This window comes from Ostrinia nubilalis, chromosome 4 (genome assembly GCF_963855985.1).
Source record: "Ostrinia nubilalis chromosome 4, ilOstNubi1.1, whole genome shotgun sequence".
Taxonomy (NCBI): domain Eukaryota; kingdom Metazoa; phylum Arthropoda; class Insecta; order Lepidoptera; family Crambidae; genus Ostrinia; species Ostrinia nubilalis.
This window is the reverse complement of record NC_087091.1, coordinates 8,029,925-8,049,959: the sequence shown is the minus strand read 5'-3', so window position 1 is coordinate 8,049,959 and position 20,035 is coordinate 8,029,925. Positions and strand designations below refer to the sequence as shown.

Genomic DNA, 20,035 nt, shown 5'->3' with positions numbered 1-20,035 from the left:
ATTGTTGCTAGTGTAGATAGTTTATCGGAATTTCTATAATTAACGTCATTGAAGATATACATATAGATAACGCAGAATGGCCAAATCGTAGGACGTTAATAAGTAATTACGATAATTATTTTATATCAATTTGATATAAAAATGCTTTAAAATCATCTGCTTTTGCATTTGAAGCCATGATAGCTAGAGTTTGTCCAACATTTTTGATGTTGACATTCTTAATCGAAAGGCCGAAAGGACTGTAACTGCATAAATTAGCAGCATGTAGTCGTCTCCAACGTCACTATGTATTGTTTATTAAAATCATCATGATTTGTCATTTTGCGTTACCCACATTCCAGCCAGATTCACACGTCATCACTGAGTCACAATCCCAGGGTCACATTCACACGGACTTACCTTTCGCTGGCGATCGAGCTGTTCCTCGACATCGACTTTGGCGACATCTCGAAGTCAGAGTCTGAGCGGTAGAGGAATGACTCGCGGCGCTGCGGCATGGCCTGGAGGACCAGGGCTGTGGACGGCGAGCCGCCCTCGAGGGGCGACCGCGCGCCCCCCGCCCCGGCTGCCCCCCCTCCATTCTCCACATCGAAGCTGAAACAAAAGAGAAACGATTAATCACGTGACAAAACGACCCACCTGATACGAGATTATCCGGCTGAGCGGGAAACGATAACGGTCACGGAATCCCTATGACGAAGTGCGAACACGTTCATTACGTGAAATTCGCTCACGCTTGCGTTCGCGCGTCGTCACGGGTTGTTTTCCTTAATGTAAAGTCTGTCGTAATTTAAATTGTTTGGTTCCATACGTAAAAATGATTTTCATTTTTCTGCAGTTTGGCACAATTCGTATCACACCGTTTAAATTTCAAGGCACGTAATGTTCGAGTAACGCGACAAAAATATAAAATTACAATAATTCACTCAATACCAAAAAACTAGTAAATATTCAAACACTTTAACATCTTTCTGAACACGTTTCACGCACAATATACGCACATAGCCAATAGTCGCAAAACAACCATGTTTATAAACTTTAACACATTCACCTGAAGTGCCTATGAAGGCGAATGCGCGTATTCCCCAGTCGGCCGGGCAAACGATTCATAACTGACTGAAAATTCGACAAAAAGATCCGTCATCGGCCACGTTCTAATCAGTTGTAGGCCGTGGATGCAAAGCGCCGAAATTATCAGTGCACGACCAAATTTAAAGAGCACATATTGACATGAATGATTTTTTACGGTACTAACCCAAGGCTACTACACCAAATCTTCCTTGTTGAATGAAGATGCATTTAATAATTAGTCCTTAGCAAGTTTTCAGCTGGTAATTAATGCGAAGGTGCTTTCAAGTTGTAGCCACCAGAAACAATAAATACAAACAAAAGTTATAACTATACATACTTGTTCATGATCAGTAATTTATCATGTTTTTTTGCTAACCACGAATCGCCATGTTGTAGGTAGGTATCTTTACTGTAGACTAGACACTAAACGAAACCCACACGCGAAAAAAGTCGTATACGAGTTAAATCCCTACACAAAATTTAATTAATTTGTACCGTCCTATAAATTGAAAACGCAAGTACCAACCTAATAATACTTACCCTAAAATACCCATTTTAAATTAGAAGCATTTTTATCTGACGGTTTTAAGCAAATCTAATCTAATTAATACCGCACCGAATTCCGTTATAATTTATAAAACAAATCTTTATTTGATACAATGTAAATTGTTTTCGCAAATACTAATTTAAGCATTATTAATTACTTAATTAACGTAACTTACCTACTACGCAATAGGTTTGTTTAACCTGTTTCACAAGGGTGCCATCTAGGGGAAAATGAGTGAACATTCTGAAGCTGGCGAGCGCGCTTTTCAGTTTCGCTTTAGTGCGGAAAGTTTCCACCAGAGGTCTCTGTTCTGCTACGAGGTGGTAGAGAAAAATAAAAATGTAGAGAACAGTTTTTTACTTGTTGCTATTGCCAAAAATGCTCGATGTGGTGGATATTTAAGATTTTAAAAGTTAAAAATAAGCAATGTATATTTATGTTGTTGTTTGTTTATTTAAGCGATATTTGTGGTTAATTAGATGAGGTTAAATTATCATGATAATTAAATCAATGTTGAAGATTTGAAGGGATATTTCTGTGAAGTGAAATGCTGGTTAGCCTTTTTAACAGACACTTGAAATAAAATATTCTAAATGTATGACAAATTGAGGTTAAATATACTACAACGTCTACACACATACCTACCTATAGCCTATACACTGGTAGAGAAACAAAGACAAAATACACAATCATTACTAAACCTAATTAATCGGATAATGGAATAGTATGTACTTAATTTAATGATCCAATGAATAATAATTGGGTATCTAATGATGGCCGCCCATTAGGTAGGTGTCTTAGGTGAATCTAGTGTACTAATAACTAAGATCAGTTTGAAATCGTAAATCGTACGAGTGTTATGAACTTTGTATTGAGTAATTCAGCAATAAAATGGAAGTAATGTAAATCTATAGTCTTTGTAGCTTGAATTCCTTATACATACATGCCTTTTTATGCATAACAAGGCAGGTATTTAATCGCCATTGCACCTGGTGTTAAGTGAGATGCAGTCTAGGATGTTACATATCTGCCCTGTAAGTGCCTATTCACTCTCGTTTATTATTATACACTAGCGGCCGCCCGCGACTTCGTGCGCGTGGATCTCGTTTTACCCCCCCTTCATCTATCTTACGCGGTTCAGATTTTTTCATACAAATGTTTTTTCCCGCTAACTCCCGTTCCCGTGGGAATTTTGCAATATCCTGTTGTAACTAAGCTTTAAGTTTACTAAGGTACCTGCATGCCAAATTTCAAGAGTCTATCTTACGCGGTTTAGATTTTTTCATACAAATGTTTTTTCCCACTAACTCCCGTTCCCATGGGAATTTTGCAATACCCTGTTGTAACTAAGCTTTAAGTTTACTAAGGTACCTGCATGCCAAATTTCAAGCGTCTAACTTAAGCGGTTTAGATTTTTTGTACAAAAGGATTTTCCCGCAAATCCCGTTCCCGTGGGAATTCCTAAGTATCCTATAACCTGCCCAGGAGTATGAAGAATAATTGTACCAAGTTTCGTTAAAATCCGTCAAGTGGTTTTTGTTTCTATAAGGAACATACAGACAGACAGACAGACAGACAGACAAAAATTTTACTGATTGCATTTTTGGCATCAGTATCGATCACTAATCACCCCCTGATAGTTATTTTGAAAATATATTTCATGTACAGAATTGACCTCTCTATAGATTTATTATAAGTATAGATGTTTATTGATTTGTGTAAGAAACTTTTGGGCAATAAACACCATCAGTTCCCATACATCATGTTAGTGTGTGGAACGTTACATACAAGTTATGAATGGGTTTCAAAAACAATGAATACTGTAAGAATGTGCGAGAAACAACCTTAGGTTTATGCGTTAAAAATGTGCCTTTACAAAACACGTTCCACTTCAATAATTTACCACGTAATTACACTCTACTATGACAATTGACTAATTATTAGTTGGAGTACTGGTAATTAGGCAGAAACATTGATTAGCATAACGTATGGTATGTGTTAATGTGTGGAGTAAGACTATGGAATCGAGATAAGAGTTATGGTGTTTGTGTTCACATAAGTTTGAAAATGTTATGAAAAAGTTTTGAGTTTTGAAATCAAGTTAAAATCAATTGTTTGTGTTCTTAGATTTAGGTGGGCACTTTGCAAAGTAACTTATTTAATAAAAAAACACATGTTTAATTTAAGGCTGACAAATTCGCTATAAAACAATCGCTAATTGGGTATACAAATATTTTGTGATATTACTAAAATATTAGTTGTTATCATTCCTAATAATACTTGATTGATTACTTTGTTGCTGACGTCATTTTCATTATAAAAAAGGCAAATTTTCTGATTTTTTTGAATGAATATGTTAGATTGAGTTACAAGAAACGAGAATTAAAGCTCATTTATAAAAAAAGTGATATGACTTTTTGATAAAACCCGAATTTACAGACAGTAGATAATTTACAGACACGTAAATCTAAAATCATAAATCGAAGTAGGTAATCATTGATTTAAAATGAGTGTTTTTATTTATTTCATTAACATCTAGACAAAAATTTTATACAGAAACTGTATTTTATCCTAGACTCTATATAAATGTAGGTCAAGTAAATATGAAAAGAATCATCACATCACGTCAAAATATCGATGAGGATTTCGATACTGGAATCACATTCCGATACGCCGTAAGTAAACAAACGAAATAAAAGCATTTCAAATCCAATTCCAGTATGAATATCGGAAGAAATATCGGATCAGTGTCTGGCTTAGATGTACACGCGACAGCACATCAGACTATACATTTTTGTTGCAAACTCAACCCTATTACAACTGTATAAGACCCAACAGTGTTTGACTTGACGTGCTGTCGTTTGTAAGGGCACCTTCAAATTGGGTATTTGACACCATTCAAGAATATTAACGAGGACATTCTTTAAAAACACACTTCATTCTGCTCTTAAAAACTTTAAGTCACTGTAAATTAAGATTTTTGTGGTTGCTTTATCCTAAAAAATCAATGGGAAAGTCTCGTTTCGACAGTTTTTGAAGAAGTACATCAATAGGTGGTGTCAAATAAGCTAAGAGGCGCGAGGAAGCCAGCAACCGTTTGCGTTTATTATTACGTTTGTTCTTCTAGAAGTTGTATGATAAATAGTAGTGGTACATTAACACCCGTATTCACCAACGATACTTGCTTAAGTGAAGCAGCAACGCTATTCGAAATGAACGCACTGCGTTGAATAGAGCTGGCGGAGTGACAGCCACTGAAGTATTGTCTATGAATAGGTTTTTAGGACCCTGTCATCCACGCGCACTGTGTGAAACCTCATAGTAATGTTTGTAAGTTGCAGCGCTTCCTCACGCTTCTAATTTGTAGGCGCCCAAATTATACGTTCGTCAAGGCAGCGGTGCGTGAAAACTGACGTACGAGTGAGTTGCGGAATGCGACCCGTGTTGCCTTTGACTTATCCGTTACGGGGCTTACGGGCCACAGTGGACCTTTGAACTAAACTCGACCCTTGGGGACGTAGTGATCCATACGATCAGGCAGAACAACAACTGTTTATGAGAAGTGTTAGTATTTTAGACTTATTAGACGGAACTATTTGAGGCATTACTATTAATATTTGCAAGCATATTATAAGTTCTTAACCTCTACTTTCGTCAAGGCAGCGGTGCGTGAAAACTGACGTATAGTCCAGTCATTATAGTAAGTTCACCTCGGAATTCGAGATACCCAGCTATAAGTCTGTAAATACGTGTATATTGACACCCTAAAAGTTGTCTCAAAACCTACATATGGTAGGGTGTAAGCAACTATTAAATTTCAAGGTCAACGGTCACAAAAATCGGTTTTTTGCACTTTTTTTAGAAATATCTCATTTCCTGTGGGTTTTTTGCTATTTGTATTTATTATCAATATTGTAGAATACTAAATTCTCTACAAATTTTGTTTAAAAACTTTTTTTATACGGTGAACCGTTTTCGAGATAGAGGGCGGAGAGCGCGCGGTCACTGCATCACTTCAGGTCTACTTAAGCGGTTTAGATTTTTCATACAAAAGGATTTTCCCGCTAATTCCTGTGGGAATTTCGGGAATTCCTTGTTGTAACTAAGCTTTGAGTTTACTAAGGTACCTACATGCCAAATTTCAAGAGTCTATCTTACGCGGTTTAGATTTTTTCATACAAATGTTTTTTCCCACTAACTCCCGTTCCCATGGGAATTTTGCAATACCCTGTTGTAACTAAGCTTTAAGTTTACTAAGGTACCTGCATGCCAAATTTCAAGCGTCTAACTTAAGCGGTTTAGATTTTTTGTACAAAAGGATTTTCCCGCAAATCCCGTTCCCGTGGGAATTCCTAAGTATCCTATAACCTGCCCAGGAGTATGAAGAATAATTGTACCAAGTTTCGTTAAAATCCGTCAAGTGGTTTTTGTTTCTATAAGGAACATACAGACAGACAGACAGACAGACAGACAAAAATTTTACTGATTGCATTTTTGGCATCAGTATCGATCACTAATCACCCCCTGATAGTTATTTTGAAAATATATTTCATGTACAGAATTGACCTCTCTATAGATTTATTATAAGTATAGATGTTTATTGATTTGTGTAAGAAACTTTTGGGCAATAAACACCATCAGTTCCCATACATCATGTTAGTGTGTGGAACGTTACATACAAGTTATGAATGGGTTTCAAAAACAATGAATACTGTAAGAATGTGCGAGAAACAACCTTAGGTTTATGCGTTAAAAATGTGCCTTTACAAAACACGTTCCACTTCAATAATTTACCACGTAATTACACTCTACTATGACAATTGACTAATTATTAGTTGGAGTACTGGTAATTAGGCAGAAACATTGATTAGCATAACGTATGGTATGTGTTAATGTGTGGAGTAAGACTATGGAATCGAGATAAGAGTTATGGTGTTTGTGTTCACATAAGTTTGAAAATGTTATGAAAAAGTTTTGAGTTTTGAAATCAAGTTAAAATCAATTGTTTGTGTTCTTAGATTTAGGTGGGCACTTTGCAAAGTAACTTATTTAATAAAAAAACACATGTTTAATTTAAGGCTGACAAATTCGCTATAAAACAATCGCTAATTGGGTATACAAATATTTTGTGATATTACTAAAATATTAGTTGTTATCATTCCTAATAATACTTGATTGATTACTTTGTTGCTGACGTCATTTTCATTATAAAAAAGGCAAATTTTCTGATTTTTTTGAATGAATATGTTAGATTGAGTTACAAGAAACGAGAATTAAAGCTCATTTATAAAAAAAGTGATATGACTTTTTGATAAAACCCGAATTTACAGACAGTAGATAATTTACAGACACGTAAATCTAAAATCATAAATCGAAGTAGGTAATCATTGATTTAAAATGAGTGTTTTTATTTATTTCATTAACATCTAGACAAAAATTTTATACAGAAACTGTATTTTATCCTAGACTCTATATAAATGTAGGTCAAGTAAATATGAAAAGAATCATCACATCACGTCAAAATATCGATGAGGATTTCGATACTGGAATCACATTCCGATACGCCGTAAGTAAACAAACGAAATAAAAGCATTTCAAATCCAATTCCAGTATGAATATCGGAAGAAATATCGGATCAGTGTCTGGCTTAGATGTACACGCGACAGCACATCAGACTATACATTTTTGTTGCAAACTCAACCCTATTACAACTGTATAAGACCCAACAGTGTTTGACTTGACGTGCTGTCGTTTGTAAGGGCACCTTCAAATTGGGTATTTGACACCATTCAAGAATATTAACGAGGACATTCTTTAAAAACACACTTCATTCTGCTCTTAAAAACTTTAAGTCACTGTAAATTAAGATTTTTGTGGTTGCTTTATCCTAAAAAATCAATGGGAAAGTCTCGTTTCGACAGTTTTTGAAGAAGTACATCAATAGGTGGTGTCAAATAAGCTAAGAGGCGCGAGGAAGCCAGCAACCGTTTGCGTTTATTATTACGTTTGTTCTTCTAGAAGTTGTATGATAAATAGTAGTGGTACATTAACACCCGTATTCACCAACGATACTTGCTTAAGTGAAGCAGCAACGCTATTCGAAATGAACGCACTGCGTTGAATAGAGCTGGCGGAGTGACAGCCACTGAAGTATTGTCTATGAATAGGTTTTTAGGACCCTGTCATCCACGCGCACTGTGTGAAACCTCATAGTAATGTTTGTAAGTTGCAGCGCTTCCTCACGCTTCTAATTTGTAGGCGCCCAAATTATACGTTCGTCAAGGCAGCGGTGCGTGAAAACTGACGTACGAGTGAGTTGCGGAATGCGACCCGTGTTGCCTTTGACTTATCCGTTACGGGGCTTACGGGCCACAGTGGACCTTTGAACTAAACTCGACCCTTGGGGACGTAGTGATCCATACGATCAGGCAGAACAACAACTGTTTATGAGAAGTGTTAGTATTTTAGACTTATTAGACGGAACTATTTGAGGCATTACTATTAATATTTGCAAGCATATTATAAGTTCTTAACCTCTACTTTCGTCAAGGCAGCGGTGCGTGAAAACTGACGTATAGTCCAGTCATTATAGTAAGTTCACCTCGGAATTCGAGATACCCAGCTATAAGTCTGTAAATACGTGTATATTGACACCCTAAAAGTTGTCTCAAAACCTACATATGGTAGGGTGTAAGCAACTATTAAATTTCAAGGTCAACGGTCACAAAAATCGGTTTTTTGCACTTTTTTTAGAAATATCTCATTTCCTGTGGGTTTTTTGCTATTTGTATTTATTATCAATATTGTAGAATACTAAATTCTCTACAAATTTTGTTTAAAAACTTTTTTTATACGGTGAACCGTTTTCGAGATAGAGGGCGGAGAGCGCGCGGTCACTGCATCACTTCAGGTCTACTTAAGCGGTTTAGATTTTTCATACAAAAGGATTTTCCCGCTAATTCCTGTGGGAATTTCGGGAATTCCTTGTTGTAACTAAGCTTTGAGTTTACTAAGGTACCTACATGCCAAATTTCAAGCGTCTAATTTCCGTTAAGCGTTTAGATTTTTCATACAAAAGGATTTTCCCGCTAATTCCTGTTCCCGTGGGAATTCCTAAGTATACTATAACCTGCCCAGGTGTATGAAGAATAATTGTACCAAGTTTCGTTAAAATCCGTCGAGTAGTTTTTGTTTCTATAAGGAACATACAGACGGACAGAATTCTATACATGAAATATATTTTCAAAATAACTATCAGGGGGTGATTAGTGATCGATACTGATGCCAAAAATGCAATCAGTAAAATTTTTGTCTGTCTGTCTGTCCGTCTGTATGTTCCTTATAGAAACAAAAACTACTCGACGGATTTTAACGAAACTTGGTACAATTATTCTTCATACACCTGGGCAGGTTATAGTATACTTAGGAATTCCCACGGGAACAGGAATTAGCGGGAAAATCCTTTTGTATGAAAAATCTAAACGCTTAACGGAAGTTAGACGCTTGAAATTTGGCATGTAGGTACCTTAGTAAACTTAAAGCTTATTTACAACAAGTAATTACCGAAATTCCCACGGGAATTAGCGGGAAAATCCTTTTGTATGAAAAACCTAAACCGCTTAAGTTGACCTGAAGTGATGCAGTGACCGCGCGCTCTCCGCCCTCTATCTCGAAAACGGTTCACCGTATAAAAAAAATTTTTAAACAAAATTTGTAGAGAATTTAGTATTCTACAATATTGATAATAAATACAAATAGCAAAAAACCCATAGGAAATGAGATATTTCCAAAAAAAGCGCAAAAAACCGATTTTTGTGACCTTTGACCTTAAAATTTAATAGTTGCTTACACCCTACCATATGTAGGTTTTGAGACAACTTTTAGGGTGTCAATATACAAGTATTTACAGACTTACAGCTGGGTATCTCTAATTCCGAGATTCTTACCTAATTTAAGCTTAAATGACTGGACTAGTACGAGTGAGTTGCGGAATGCGACCCGTGTTGCCTTTGACATATCCGTTACGGGGCTTACGGGCCACAGTGGACCTTGGAACTAAACTCGACCCTTGGGGACGTAGGTGCCACATACGATTAAGAAGAACAACAACTTATGAGATATGACTTATAGACATATTAGTTAGAAAAACTATTTGAGACCTACTCAACTAGATAAAAATCAAAGCACATTATTAAATGTAGGTACTTTAGTGAAAAAGAGCTAAAGTTATTGTATTTCATAGCCTTCATAGTTTAGCGTAGCAGACATCATTCATGGAGTATACTAATCAAAGTAAAAGGTTTCATTAATTTATTTTTAACATATTACCTAGCTTCAAACTAACGCCAGCTTAGTAACTCATGTTTAAGTATGTAAATAAGATTGTATATCGAACTAAACACTTTGGTATCGTATAATAAACTATTACAACTACGTAGTTGTAATAGTTGTTTTGCCTTGTGCTGGCGACACACCCATTTCAAAAATAACGTCCCCGACTACGCAGCTACGGTGCCACCGTCACTTCATTAACGTCATTCAAAATGTCAATTAATAAAAAAAAGTAAAAAATATTCCGTTTTGTTACTCGTAACAAATGAGTGTAACGTCAAGTCGTGGAATGTGACCGGGGTTAAGTCTGCCCCGGCGGACCTTTGAACTAGACGGCCCTGATACGGGTCGGGCGGGGTGTGCGAATTTGTATCATGTTTCCACTGCAATGTGTTCTCAAGGTCAATGAATTACGTTACTTTCTAATTACATATTTATCTTTTGCTGTGGTAAGTATTAATTGATTACTGCAGAACGAAATTTATCTATTTTATGTCATGATTGGGGAACGAGAGTAAGAAAATGTAACGACAAATGATTGCCTAGGGCGCTGCAAGTCCGAAGAAAATAGCAATATACCTGCCTAGCTAAATATTATTTTGTGATAAAAAGGCGCCATCTTTGTAAAATAAAAGATTTTGGTTTTTTAATAATGTATAAAACGTTTAATGCTATAAGCTATAAATACCTTCCTCGCAAGTAAAATGTACTACTGTATATCGCTTTATCGATAGGTACGATCAATGGTATGTTATGGTAGATAGTATCTAACCACATACTGCGCTACGTTATAGGACGCTTGTTGTGTGGTCAGCGCATGCAATCACCGTAGAACACGTGGCTTTACAGTGGTTACACAGGTTGGATCACAAAATGGATACCTAATTCCTGGCTGAATACCATCGTTAATTAAAAATAAAAAACATAGTAGTTCCATTTTCAAAACAATATGAAAGAAACTCTACGTTCAAATACAAATTTCGTTCCATTTTCAAATACATTCAAATTTGTTCCATTATTAGATTTTTTCTTTTTCAAACAAAATTGCGTTCTAAATTCAAATATACCTGCCAGTTGTTCGTCTCCTGGCAGAGACAGGCGCTCTCCTCAGCGGTCTTCTGGACGCCCCCCGCGCACTCCACCTCCTCGGCGCCTCGCTCCACCTATGTTCGTGACATTCAGCATTCACTACTCCAGACCAGACCAGGGGAACCCATTTACTTCGGAACACATTTTTGGTAAGGGGCATAGTAGAACGCTCATATTCATAAAAGAATTTGAGCTTAATTCCATACATTTGAGTGTCATTTTTGTTAATTTCAAAAAGACAGTGAAAACAACATCATGACGGTAACCATAATTACTTAGATACGTAGTTCTCTCACGTAGCAGCAATTATTTTCTACCTATGTAATTTTCATGCTATGTATTTGAGTTTTCAAAGTATTAGTTTACTAGATATAATTACTGCAAATATAATGATAGTATGAATTTATGTTGCACGTATATTTTGGTCTCAAACATATTGCATTTGTTGAATATAATTTTCCTGCAACTACACAGGAAAAACGTTATCAATCATTATACGAACTAATAATAATGAACTCGATGGCCCAGCCAAACAGCAATTACGGTGTGTTTGTTCAGCGAAATAATATCGAAACTTACTTAACTTGTTTGTTCAACTACAACTGAAGGGATATACAAGATAATAATATGGCTGAGCTCTTGTATTCCACTTATCCCACACACCGGACCGAAAATATAATAAAGGAAACTCTTTCAAGTCATTCTGGTCCATTGCGTCTTTTGGCTTAAACTACAGCTCTACCTCAGAGCCTTAATTCCCGGGTTCCACTCCAGATGTCTCAATGAAAAGAATGCCATACTAGCTTGCTGCTCTGCTGCCCTTCAATAGATAATAAAACCTCTCAATGGCGTTCTTATTGCCTCTTCAGGCTCACGTAGTTTCTACATTATTTTGTAATTAAGAAACTTCAGTTAAGTATTACTTAATAAAGCTCAAGCAATTTTTATGCTAATTAACATTGTTATAAACTGTTCCTGGATTCTGGGAATACTTTGTATTTTAATGTAGGTACCGTTGAAATTTTAAGAGGCTTATTATACTGCAGACTTTTAATAAAAATTAAAGACCCACAGATGAATGCGAATCTAGTCTTTATGAAAAAAGTGTTTGAAAGAGATTTCCATTTATTGGTCTTGTTATACCTTTGTCGGGTAACTTTAGCTACAAAAAGAACAACTGGATTTAACGGATTTTTCCAATGAGGTGGAAGTATCGTTGCTGGTAGTCGAAGTTTTAAATAGGAAGCCTTACTGTATTGGATAGGATTCTTTAAAGGGAACATAGCTTTGATCTACCGCCGCCGGCTATGATATCATTATTTCAGTCTCTGATTCTAAAACAAATATTAAATGTAAAACCTTTAGAAACTTTTTTGATAGAAAGTGCCTATTATTAGGTAAAAATATCAATAGAACATAGTCTCTTTTATGTAAAATGCACACAAAAGCTAGTCATGTTTACGTTAAAACAATTTTCTTAAATACATCGCCTGGAGTGCTCGTATGTAAATGAGAGCTTTTCACTTCGGAGGTTCTGCTGTATGAATAAATGAATCTATTAATTAGTCAGACTGGCATATTAATAGAACCGGGAGACAATAAACATAAAATTAATTAATTGTAAATGTTTGCATATATCGAGAATTCGAGACGTAGATGGATGACAGGGACTGTATACCTTATGCCGTAGATTGAACGGGTGGAAAGAGGGCTTTTGTATTGATTAAATACCCATCAGGCTTTATTCATTGTTTATTTATGATGAATTTCAAATTGAGCTCTTTGTTAGGTCTCCAGGATACGTTTTCCATTACGTATCATGATTGATTACTCGTAAATTATTGTATTTACGTTTATCGAAGGCCTTATAAAACGGCATTAAGTGTATTTTACGACAAATTGTTTGGAAAACCCCTCAATAAAATTGTAAAGCTGAATAATTGAAACTATCAGTTTATTTTCATTGCCTTCTTATCAATTGTATTCAATAAGTCATGTCAAGGTACGTTTAATCTAGGCAGATTAAATCTATCACAGATATGGACGTACGTAGTACGTGTTGTGATAAAAATGTGAGTTTGGGTCTAACTGGTAAGTCAATCGTTGCTGGATCATGACTGTGTTACAATCATTTCATAAGAAAATTTAGGAAAATGCAGCCTATAGCTATGTGAGAGTTAAATCTATCGAATATGCAACGAGGTATGCCCCCAGGTTATGACATTTAGTGATAGTGAGATCAGATTTAACGAGGAGTCGACTGTAGTAATCATAGGTAACGAGGCATGGACCTCTTTGGGTGTTCCCCGCTACTGGTCTGGCTGGAGCTAGTGGTGGTGGCGCTGAGGGTCGACAGGTCGCTGGAGGCGCGCGCCGAGCGCAGCCGCGGCAGCACCGGCGCCTCCTCGGCCTCCGGCGTGGCGGGCGCCGGCTCGCACGCCCAGCCCAGCGCCCGGGCCGCCGACCACACCGCGAACACAAACGTCAACATATCTAGCGGCTATCGCGCCACACGCCGCCACCGACGCCGCTCCGCTCCCCGCACGACGCGTGACGAATGCATCGGTCCAAGTTCACACACTTATCAATAGTCCATCACCAATGACGCGCCCTAACCAGCATGTAAACACCATGAGGCACGTGCGGAGCGTACGGGCGCGCGGTTTACGCGCGGGCGCGACTGCTACCGTACTGAACTTGCCGAGACGCCGGCACGCGTTTTGAACGTTGCACTCGTGTTATCATGTCTATAGTTAACGGAGCAGTTCGATTTCTTATTACTCCTCGATTCATTGAAGCGTACGGCCGGCACTTTAATAGATTATCTTATGTAACTGCGAGAATCATCGGCGTGTGCCGTTCAAAACACCGCTCGGCAACGAAACGCGTGCATGTTGATAGTATTTATGCTAGCGAGGAATCGGATCCGTGACGCGGCACTGTTGACGTTGCGCGGCGCGGGGAACGTGAGCGGTCGACGTCACTCACTGCTTGGCTCACCCGCGCCGCTACGGACGAAAGGGCACGTTCTATATTTATAAGCGACCCACAATCACATCACGGCAAGAAAATGGTTCGAGTGCGTCATTTGTTCAGAGTTTTGAGCGATGTCACTTGTTGCACGAGCGCGGGTTTCGGTCGGGCCGGGTGACCGGGAGCGATAGATCGATGGCACCGGCGGTTTCCGCGCGGATGTGCGGGTCCAGGTGTACAGCGCGCCGGAAAATCGTGTCAACTTCGTGTCGGACAAAAGCAGCGTCACGGAGCATCCTGCGGCTGCGGGGCGGCCATGTTGCCGCCGCCATCTTGCCGGGGGTCGCAGGGGGCGAGCCGCATGCGTACGGCGGCACGCAACCCTCGTGGAGGAAATGACGCAAGTACACAGGCTCGCCGGCTGGAAGCGGCGCTTATGCCCTCGTCACTAGGATCATTTTGTTCTAGGCCCGAGTGCGTTCGATTGTAGGTCAGGCGAAAACTGCCAATGTATCCAGTGAAGCTTGCTGCGAATCACGACAACTGATTTCACTTTAATAGATTTGGGCTAGAAGACGACTTTCACAAAGAAGGAACTGATACTACGAAGAGATTAGGACGAATTAAGTTAGTCGCTTGTAATTTTCTGGTAACTTCATTTTGTGATAGAGCCGATAGAGCCATTGTAAAGAGGTAAAAAAATGCAGGTAACCGTAGATAATTCAAACAAATGGAGCTTATTGTTATTATAATAAAGCTCTAATCCATTTAATTCAAATTTTGTAAGTAGGAACATGGATCAATATTATATTTCTGCTCTGTAACAAAGTACATTTAGCCGATATTTCTACTGACCAGACCAAATAACTCATTTCTGGCTGCATAGGTCGCTATGCTTGTGACCTAAAAAAACATTTATTTTGGTACGCTACTATTTCTTGGTGTACATAAGCTATTGAAAGTATCCATCTAACATTGAACAGACGTACAATAAAGATTTTGAAAAGGAATATTAATTTTTGTACTTCATCATACTGCCCATTAAACAATCTGCAGATGATTGATAATAATAATTCAGAATGTATAAAACGTTAACATCTAGGTATAAATTATCGTGCCCACTTCCTATGGATTGTAATCAATCGCGATTCATTTCAGGCTAAAATTAAATACAATTATTATAAAAAAAAGGTTAAAATAATTAATAACTAATGAATATAAGTAATCTTTCTCTGAAAATACCAGCTTTGTTGCTTTTTTCTTACATTAGACTACAGATAACACAACTTAGATCCTGACCATCGCATGGAACTGACCTACCTCAAGTACAACCCACTACCCGTGTGAAGTTGATTTGTTCTTATACGAGTACAATATGACGTAATTAGACAATGTATGACTTTTTTATTGATTCAAAAGAAGGCATGATTTCATGCATGACATTAAATTAGATGACGTTCATAGTTACAAAAACAAATACCTAAATAGGTAGGTACTTACGCCCGTATTTACAAACGATGATTGCTTAAGTGAAGCAGCAAATCGAACGCACTGCGTGGAATAGAGCTCTGTGATTGATTTGTGTGTCACCCTGTGCGTCCACCACGCGCACTGTGGGACTCATAGTATTGTTTGTGAATACGGGCGTTAATCTATTCAATACGTAACTTGTCTATGCCGTATGCTGTAATAATTAATTTTTACGGTATAAATAAATAAAGAGTTATAATAACTATCTGAGCCTAAGCTATTGACAGACAGTTCAAGGTTTGAAATGTTAGTTTATTTCCACTAATTTTACTATCGTTGGTCATCACCATCACAAACTCATCTCGTACCAAATGTCACGCTACACTAGAGTGTAACAGGCACATTGTTGCGGCAGCCTTGGCGAGTAATGGCGAGTGTCCACCATTATACCGCTTGCGACCAGAGATAATTACTGGGGATTGCATGAAGATACGATTACTATACTCAGTTGGAGTATTGTCCACGAGTAATGAACGCCCTGTACGCTCCACGAGCCTCCATAATAGAATTCGTTAACACTTTGCGCCTGGATTCTGTAATTTTCCACGTCAGATTTCTTCCGGCTTAGTTAAAAATAGTTCAGTAATGTTTGCTTTGCCGCCGGTGTGCTGTTACAAACGTCATGCTATCATATTTGTAGTGGAACGGAATCCGGCGAAAAGCTTCGACAGGTGTGTACGTAGGTCACATTTATTCATCTGCAGACTGCAGACCATTTTGCAAGATATGATATTGATTTCAGAGCACATTTTTCGTTAATGCACAATGTGCTTGAGATGTAGAGCTTAAAACTCCTTTGTACTATAGACTTTATCTATTGATTTTCTAAGCAAAATGATTCTATATTAATTTGACATGCAATGCAAGGTTTTATGCACGCGTTCTTTGTGTCTGCAAATTATTAAAAATCTAATTAAAAACTAACAGTGAAAGTCAATGAATGCTATGACATGAAGAATACATTGTTCACCAACTCTATGTTGTTGCTTCGTGATTAATCCTCATGCTTACTTATTTACTCGTACTTTACTCACTTATTTCACTAACTATGTATTGTAAGCACAGAGCTATGTTATTCAGAAGCATCCGCGAAGAAGACACGAGGCCGCGTAAATATATTATACGATTTAATAAACTGTCGTCACAAGAGATTATAAAGTAAGTTTCATGACTTACGGTTAAATTATTACAGGCTGTGGTTGTTTTGTAACGGTTCAAATTATGGAGGCGTATACTAATTTAGACAGGCGTGTATTTACTTATGTTATGTAATAAAATATGATATTAAAAGCACCTGTCTCCACAGTTTTTAATAATAAGCCTAATGAGCTAAGCTATGAAATATTCAGTAATGAAAAACTTACACGTGTTGCTTTTTTTTAATGTTTGTTCACTATGACTACGGTATTTGTTACTGGGTACGATTTTTATCAATTTATTTATTTTGATAAAAGAAAGTATCAATCAAAAATATCGTGACGTTCGTTGTGATGTATATCTTTATGATATATCGTAACTATTATTCCATTTAAAGCAGGAAACTAAAACCAGGTAAATTGTGATAAGGAAGCAGGATGTTCAAACTAGTTGTGATAGAGAATTTAATTCTATGAAATTTCCAAGCGTAGAAGAGGAAAATTATACAAATTACACATTTTCAGGGATTAGGGAAGCATGTAGTCGAAACCTAACTTTTATCGTAGTATTATAATGCATACTAGGTACCTATATATATTTATATAAAACTAGCGGACCCGACATACTTGTTCTGTTAAAAATATTTGGAAATTGACTTTAGCTAGAAAATGTTTGTATGGGAAAAAGAAAAGGGCCGTTTTTAGGGTTTTCCCGGAAATTATTCGATTTTTTCTCGCCGTATAAACCATCCTTGGACTTATAAGAAGATTAAAAAAAAAAGAATTGGTGAAATTGGTCACGGCGCTGTTGAGTTATGCGCTTACCAACACATTTTGCGATTCATTTTTATATTATAGATGTGTGTTGCTAATAATGTTCGTTTCCACACGACACTGGCCCGTTACAAAGCTGCCTACATTACACGATTGTGCCGGGCGAGTTGGGCCTAAACCCCATTTTGCCCACTGAGGTGGATAGTCAAGTGGGAGACTAATAGGCTATCAAATCAGTGGCTTGAACGTGTTTCTTAGTTACATTAGCATTGGCAATGGAGCATGTAGGAGTAATTTGTAAAGTCTGAGATTAGATGTAATGTGTTTAGGAAGGGAAGGTAAGAGTGTCATTAGTATTTATTTTTTATTGTAAGTTACTCAAAGCGCCTTCTGTCACAATAAACTAATTAGCGATGACCTCTATGACATATCGACGATTCGTCCCCCTGGCTTTATTGGATACTGGATTCAACAAACTTCAGTGTAAAATATTTTTTCATCTGAGTAAATACGTGAAGCTGAACAATACACAAGCGTTTCAAGATAGTGTGAGCATTTCAATTTGCAGGTTAACCCTGCTATCGACAGCTCATTTTCTGTCAAAAGATAATTACACTTCGACGTGAACATCCCTATACATATACAATATAAACCTGTACTAGCAGAATAGATTACTTAATTAAAGCAAAAGCATTCGCATTAGATACAGAAGCTGAAAGCCTGAAGATAGACTGGTAAAGGTGCGAGAGCATCAAATTATTATGCAGTGAAATCTCCATTAATTCATACTAAGTATGTTCATCTAGGAAGGTAACCTATGATTGGGTCATGTACCCTGTACGAATAATGTGTACCATATTATATCTGCCCTGAAAATAGCATTGCAATAAATTGTATTTACCTAGCAAATAAAATAAAGGTTATGAAGGTTTTAGAAACCGGGGCCATCTTTAAAGCACAAAATAAAGTTCATGTGTAAATCTAACTAGGTACATTATCTATCTATATATATGTCACCGGAAAATAACAAGACTCGTAAGTTGATCAATTTTCTAGGTAGTTGATCAACTCTCGGAAAATAATAAACGGCATTTGAAATGTACTATTTAACGTATGTATTTTAGTAAGTTGATTAATTTACGGCGTCTTGCCGTTAAATCATCCGACAAAGGCAAGGTGCACGTTGATTGGTTAAAAGACTCACGTGCTTTTATACCGCTCCCCGCCACCCGGCCGCCGCCATTACCGGTTTAAACGTAAACAAATGTATCTAGTCCGTACTTGTTTTTCTTTATTTACAGTAGTAAAATTAGCAATTGTTGTTTTGTTTGGTAATAATTCTCATTATAACGAGTCATTTTATTTATGATGAGTGAAATGGAGTCTGTAGTGGTAGAAATAAACGAACAATCAGTGAGCAATACTAGTTTTGTCGATCGAGAACACTTTGATGCAGAGTTACAAAAGTACTACAGTGGGCTAAGTACAGAAAATAAAATATAACTCTGAGCTCCAATATATTTTTTTAAACATTTTTCATTTATTTAACTATACAGGATGTTAGGTAAATGGGTATATGATCCGATACTAGCCCATGTTAACATGGGCATATAAATGGTATGGTGAAGTCAGAAAATTGATATCTTCATTTTAATCATTTTAATTTTCATACAAACCGGATTTTATAAAATTTATTTTGTATGAAAATTAAAAAAATTAAAATGATGATATCAAATTTCTGACTTCACCATACCATTTATATGCCCATGTTAACATGGGCTAGTGCCGGCTCATATACCCATTTACCTAACACCCTGTATAGCATAGACGAACTTTAATATCCCTATCTCTAAAATATAAATATGAAAACAACATATCTAAGTGTTTGTAACTCTATGAATAAACACTTGCTAAATGCTTATAATTAATGCTGTCGACCAATCAGAGAAAAGTGTATTAAGTGACGGATAATAGTGTACCGTCAAATAGTACACTGGACAACGATTGGCCCATTTGTGGATGATTTTACTTGTAGCAATATAGTTAATTATTAAATTACGGCTAGGCACCGTAAGTTGACCAATTAGCTAAAATTCAATGCGTTAAATAGTACATTTCAACTGCCGTTTATTATTTTCCGAGAGTTGATCAACTACCTAGAAAATTGATCAACTTACGAGTCTTGTTATTTTCCGGTGACATATATAAAAATGAAACCCGTTTTCCGTTGTCACGACATAACATGAAAACGGCTTGACCGATTTGGCTGTTTTTTTTTTGTAGTTTTCTAATACTCTGTACAAGGTTTTTACGGAAAAAAATATAAAGAAACTCTACGCTAAGGCGGTACGAAGTTCGCCGGGTCAGCTAGTTAATTATGAATTTTGAAACTTTTATGTATTCGAAAGTTTTTGTACTATTTTCAAAAAACTTACGAAAAAATTTACAACATGTAAATTTCGATCTTCATGGGAATCAAGTCGCGAGCGACTGCTAGTATTCTCGCAAAGGCAACATGCACTTTACACTATTTCATACATCACTCGAAACCGAGATAACTGTCCATCCAACGTTAACTTGTTAA

At 37.0% G+C, this 20,035-nt stretch overlaps 1 protein-coding gene across 10 annotated transcripts in view; it reads right to left on the bottom strand.

The window, feature by feature from the left end:
- The window catches only part of LOC135088579 (3',5'-cyclic-AMP phosphodiesterase), a 474,744-nt gene that overhangs the window by 93,430 nt on the left and 361,279 nt on the right, over nt 1-20,035 (bottom strand). For 7 of the 10 annotated variants that reach the window (XM_063983437.1, XM_063983441.1, XM_063983434.1 and 4 more), the window contains one exon: nt 400-594. In XM_063983437.1, coding sequence (XP_063839507.1) covers nt 400-594 — 195 coding nt within the window. Of the gene's footprint in view, nt 1-399; nt 595-811; nt 844-1,051; nt 1,108-11,016; nt 11,113-13,329; nt 13,692-20,035 lie in introns of those variants that run through there. The other 3 variants (XM_063983433.1, XM_063983440.1, XM_063983438.1) reach the window with 3 other exon arrangements.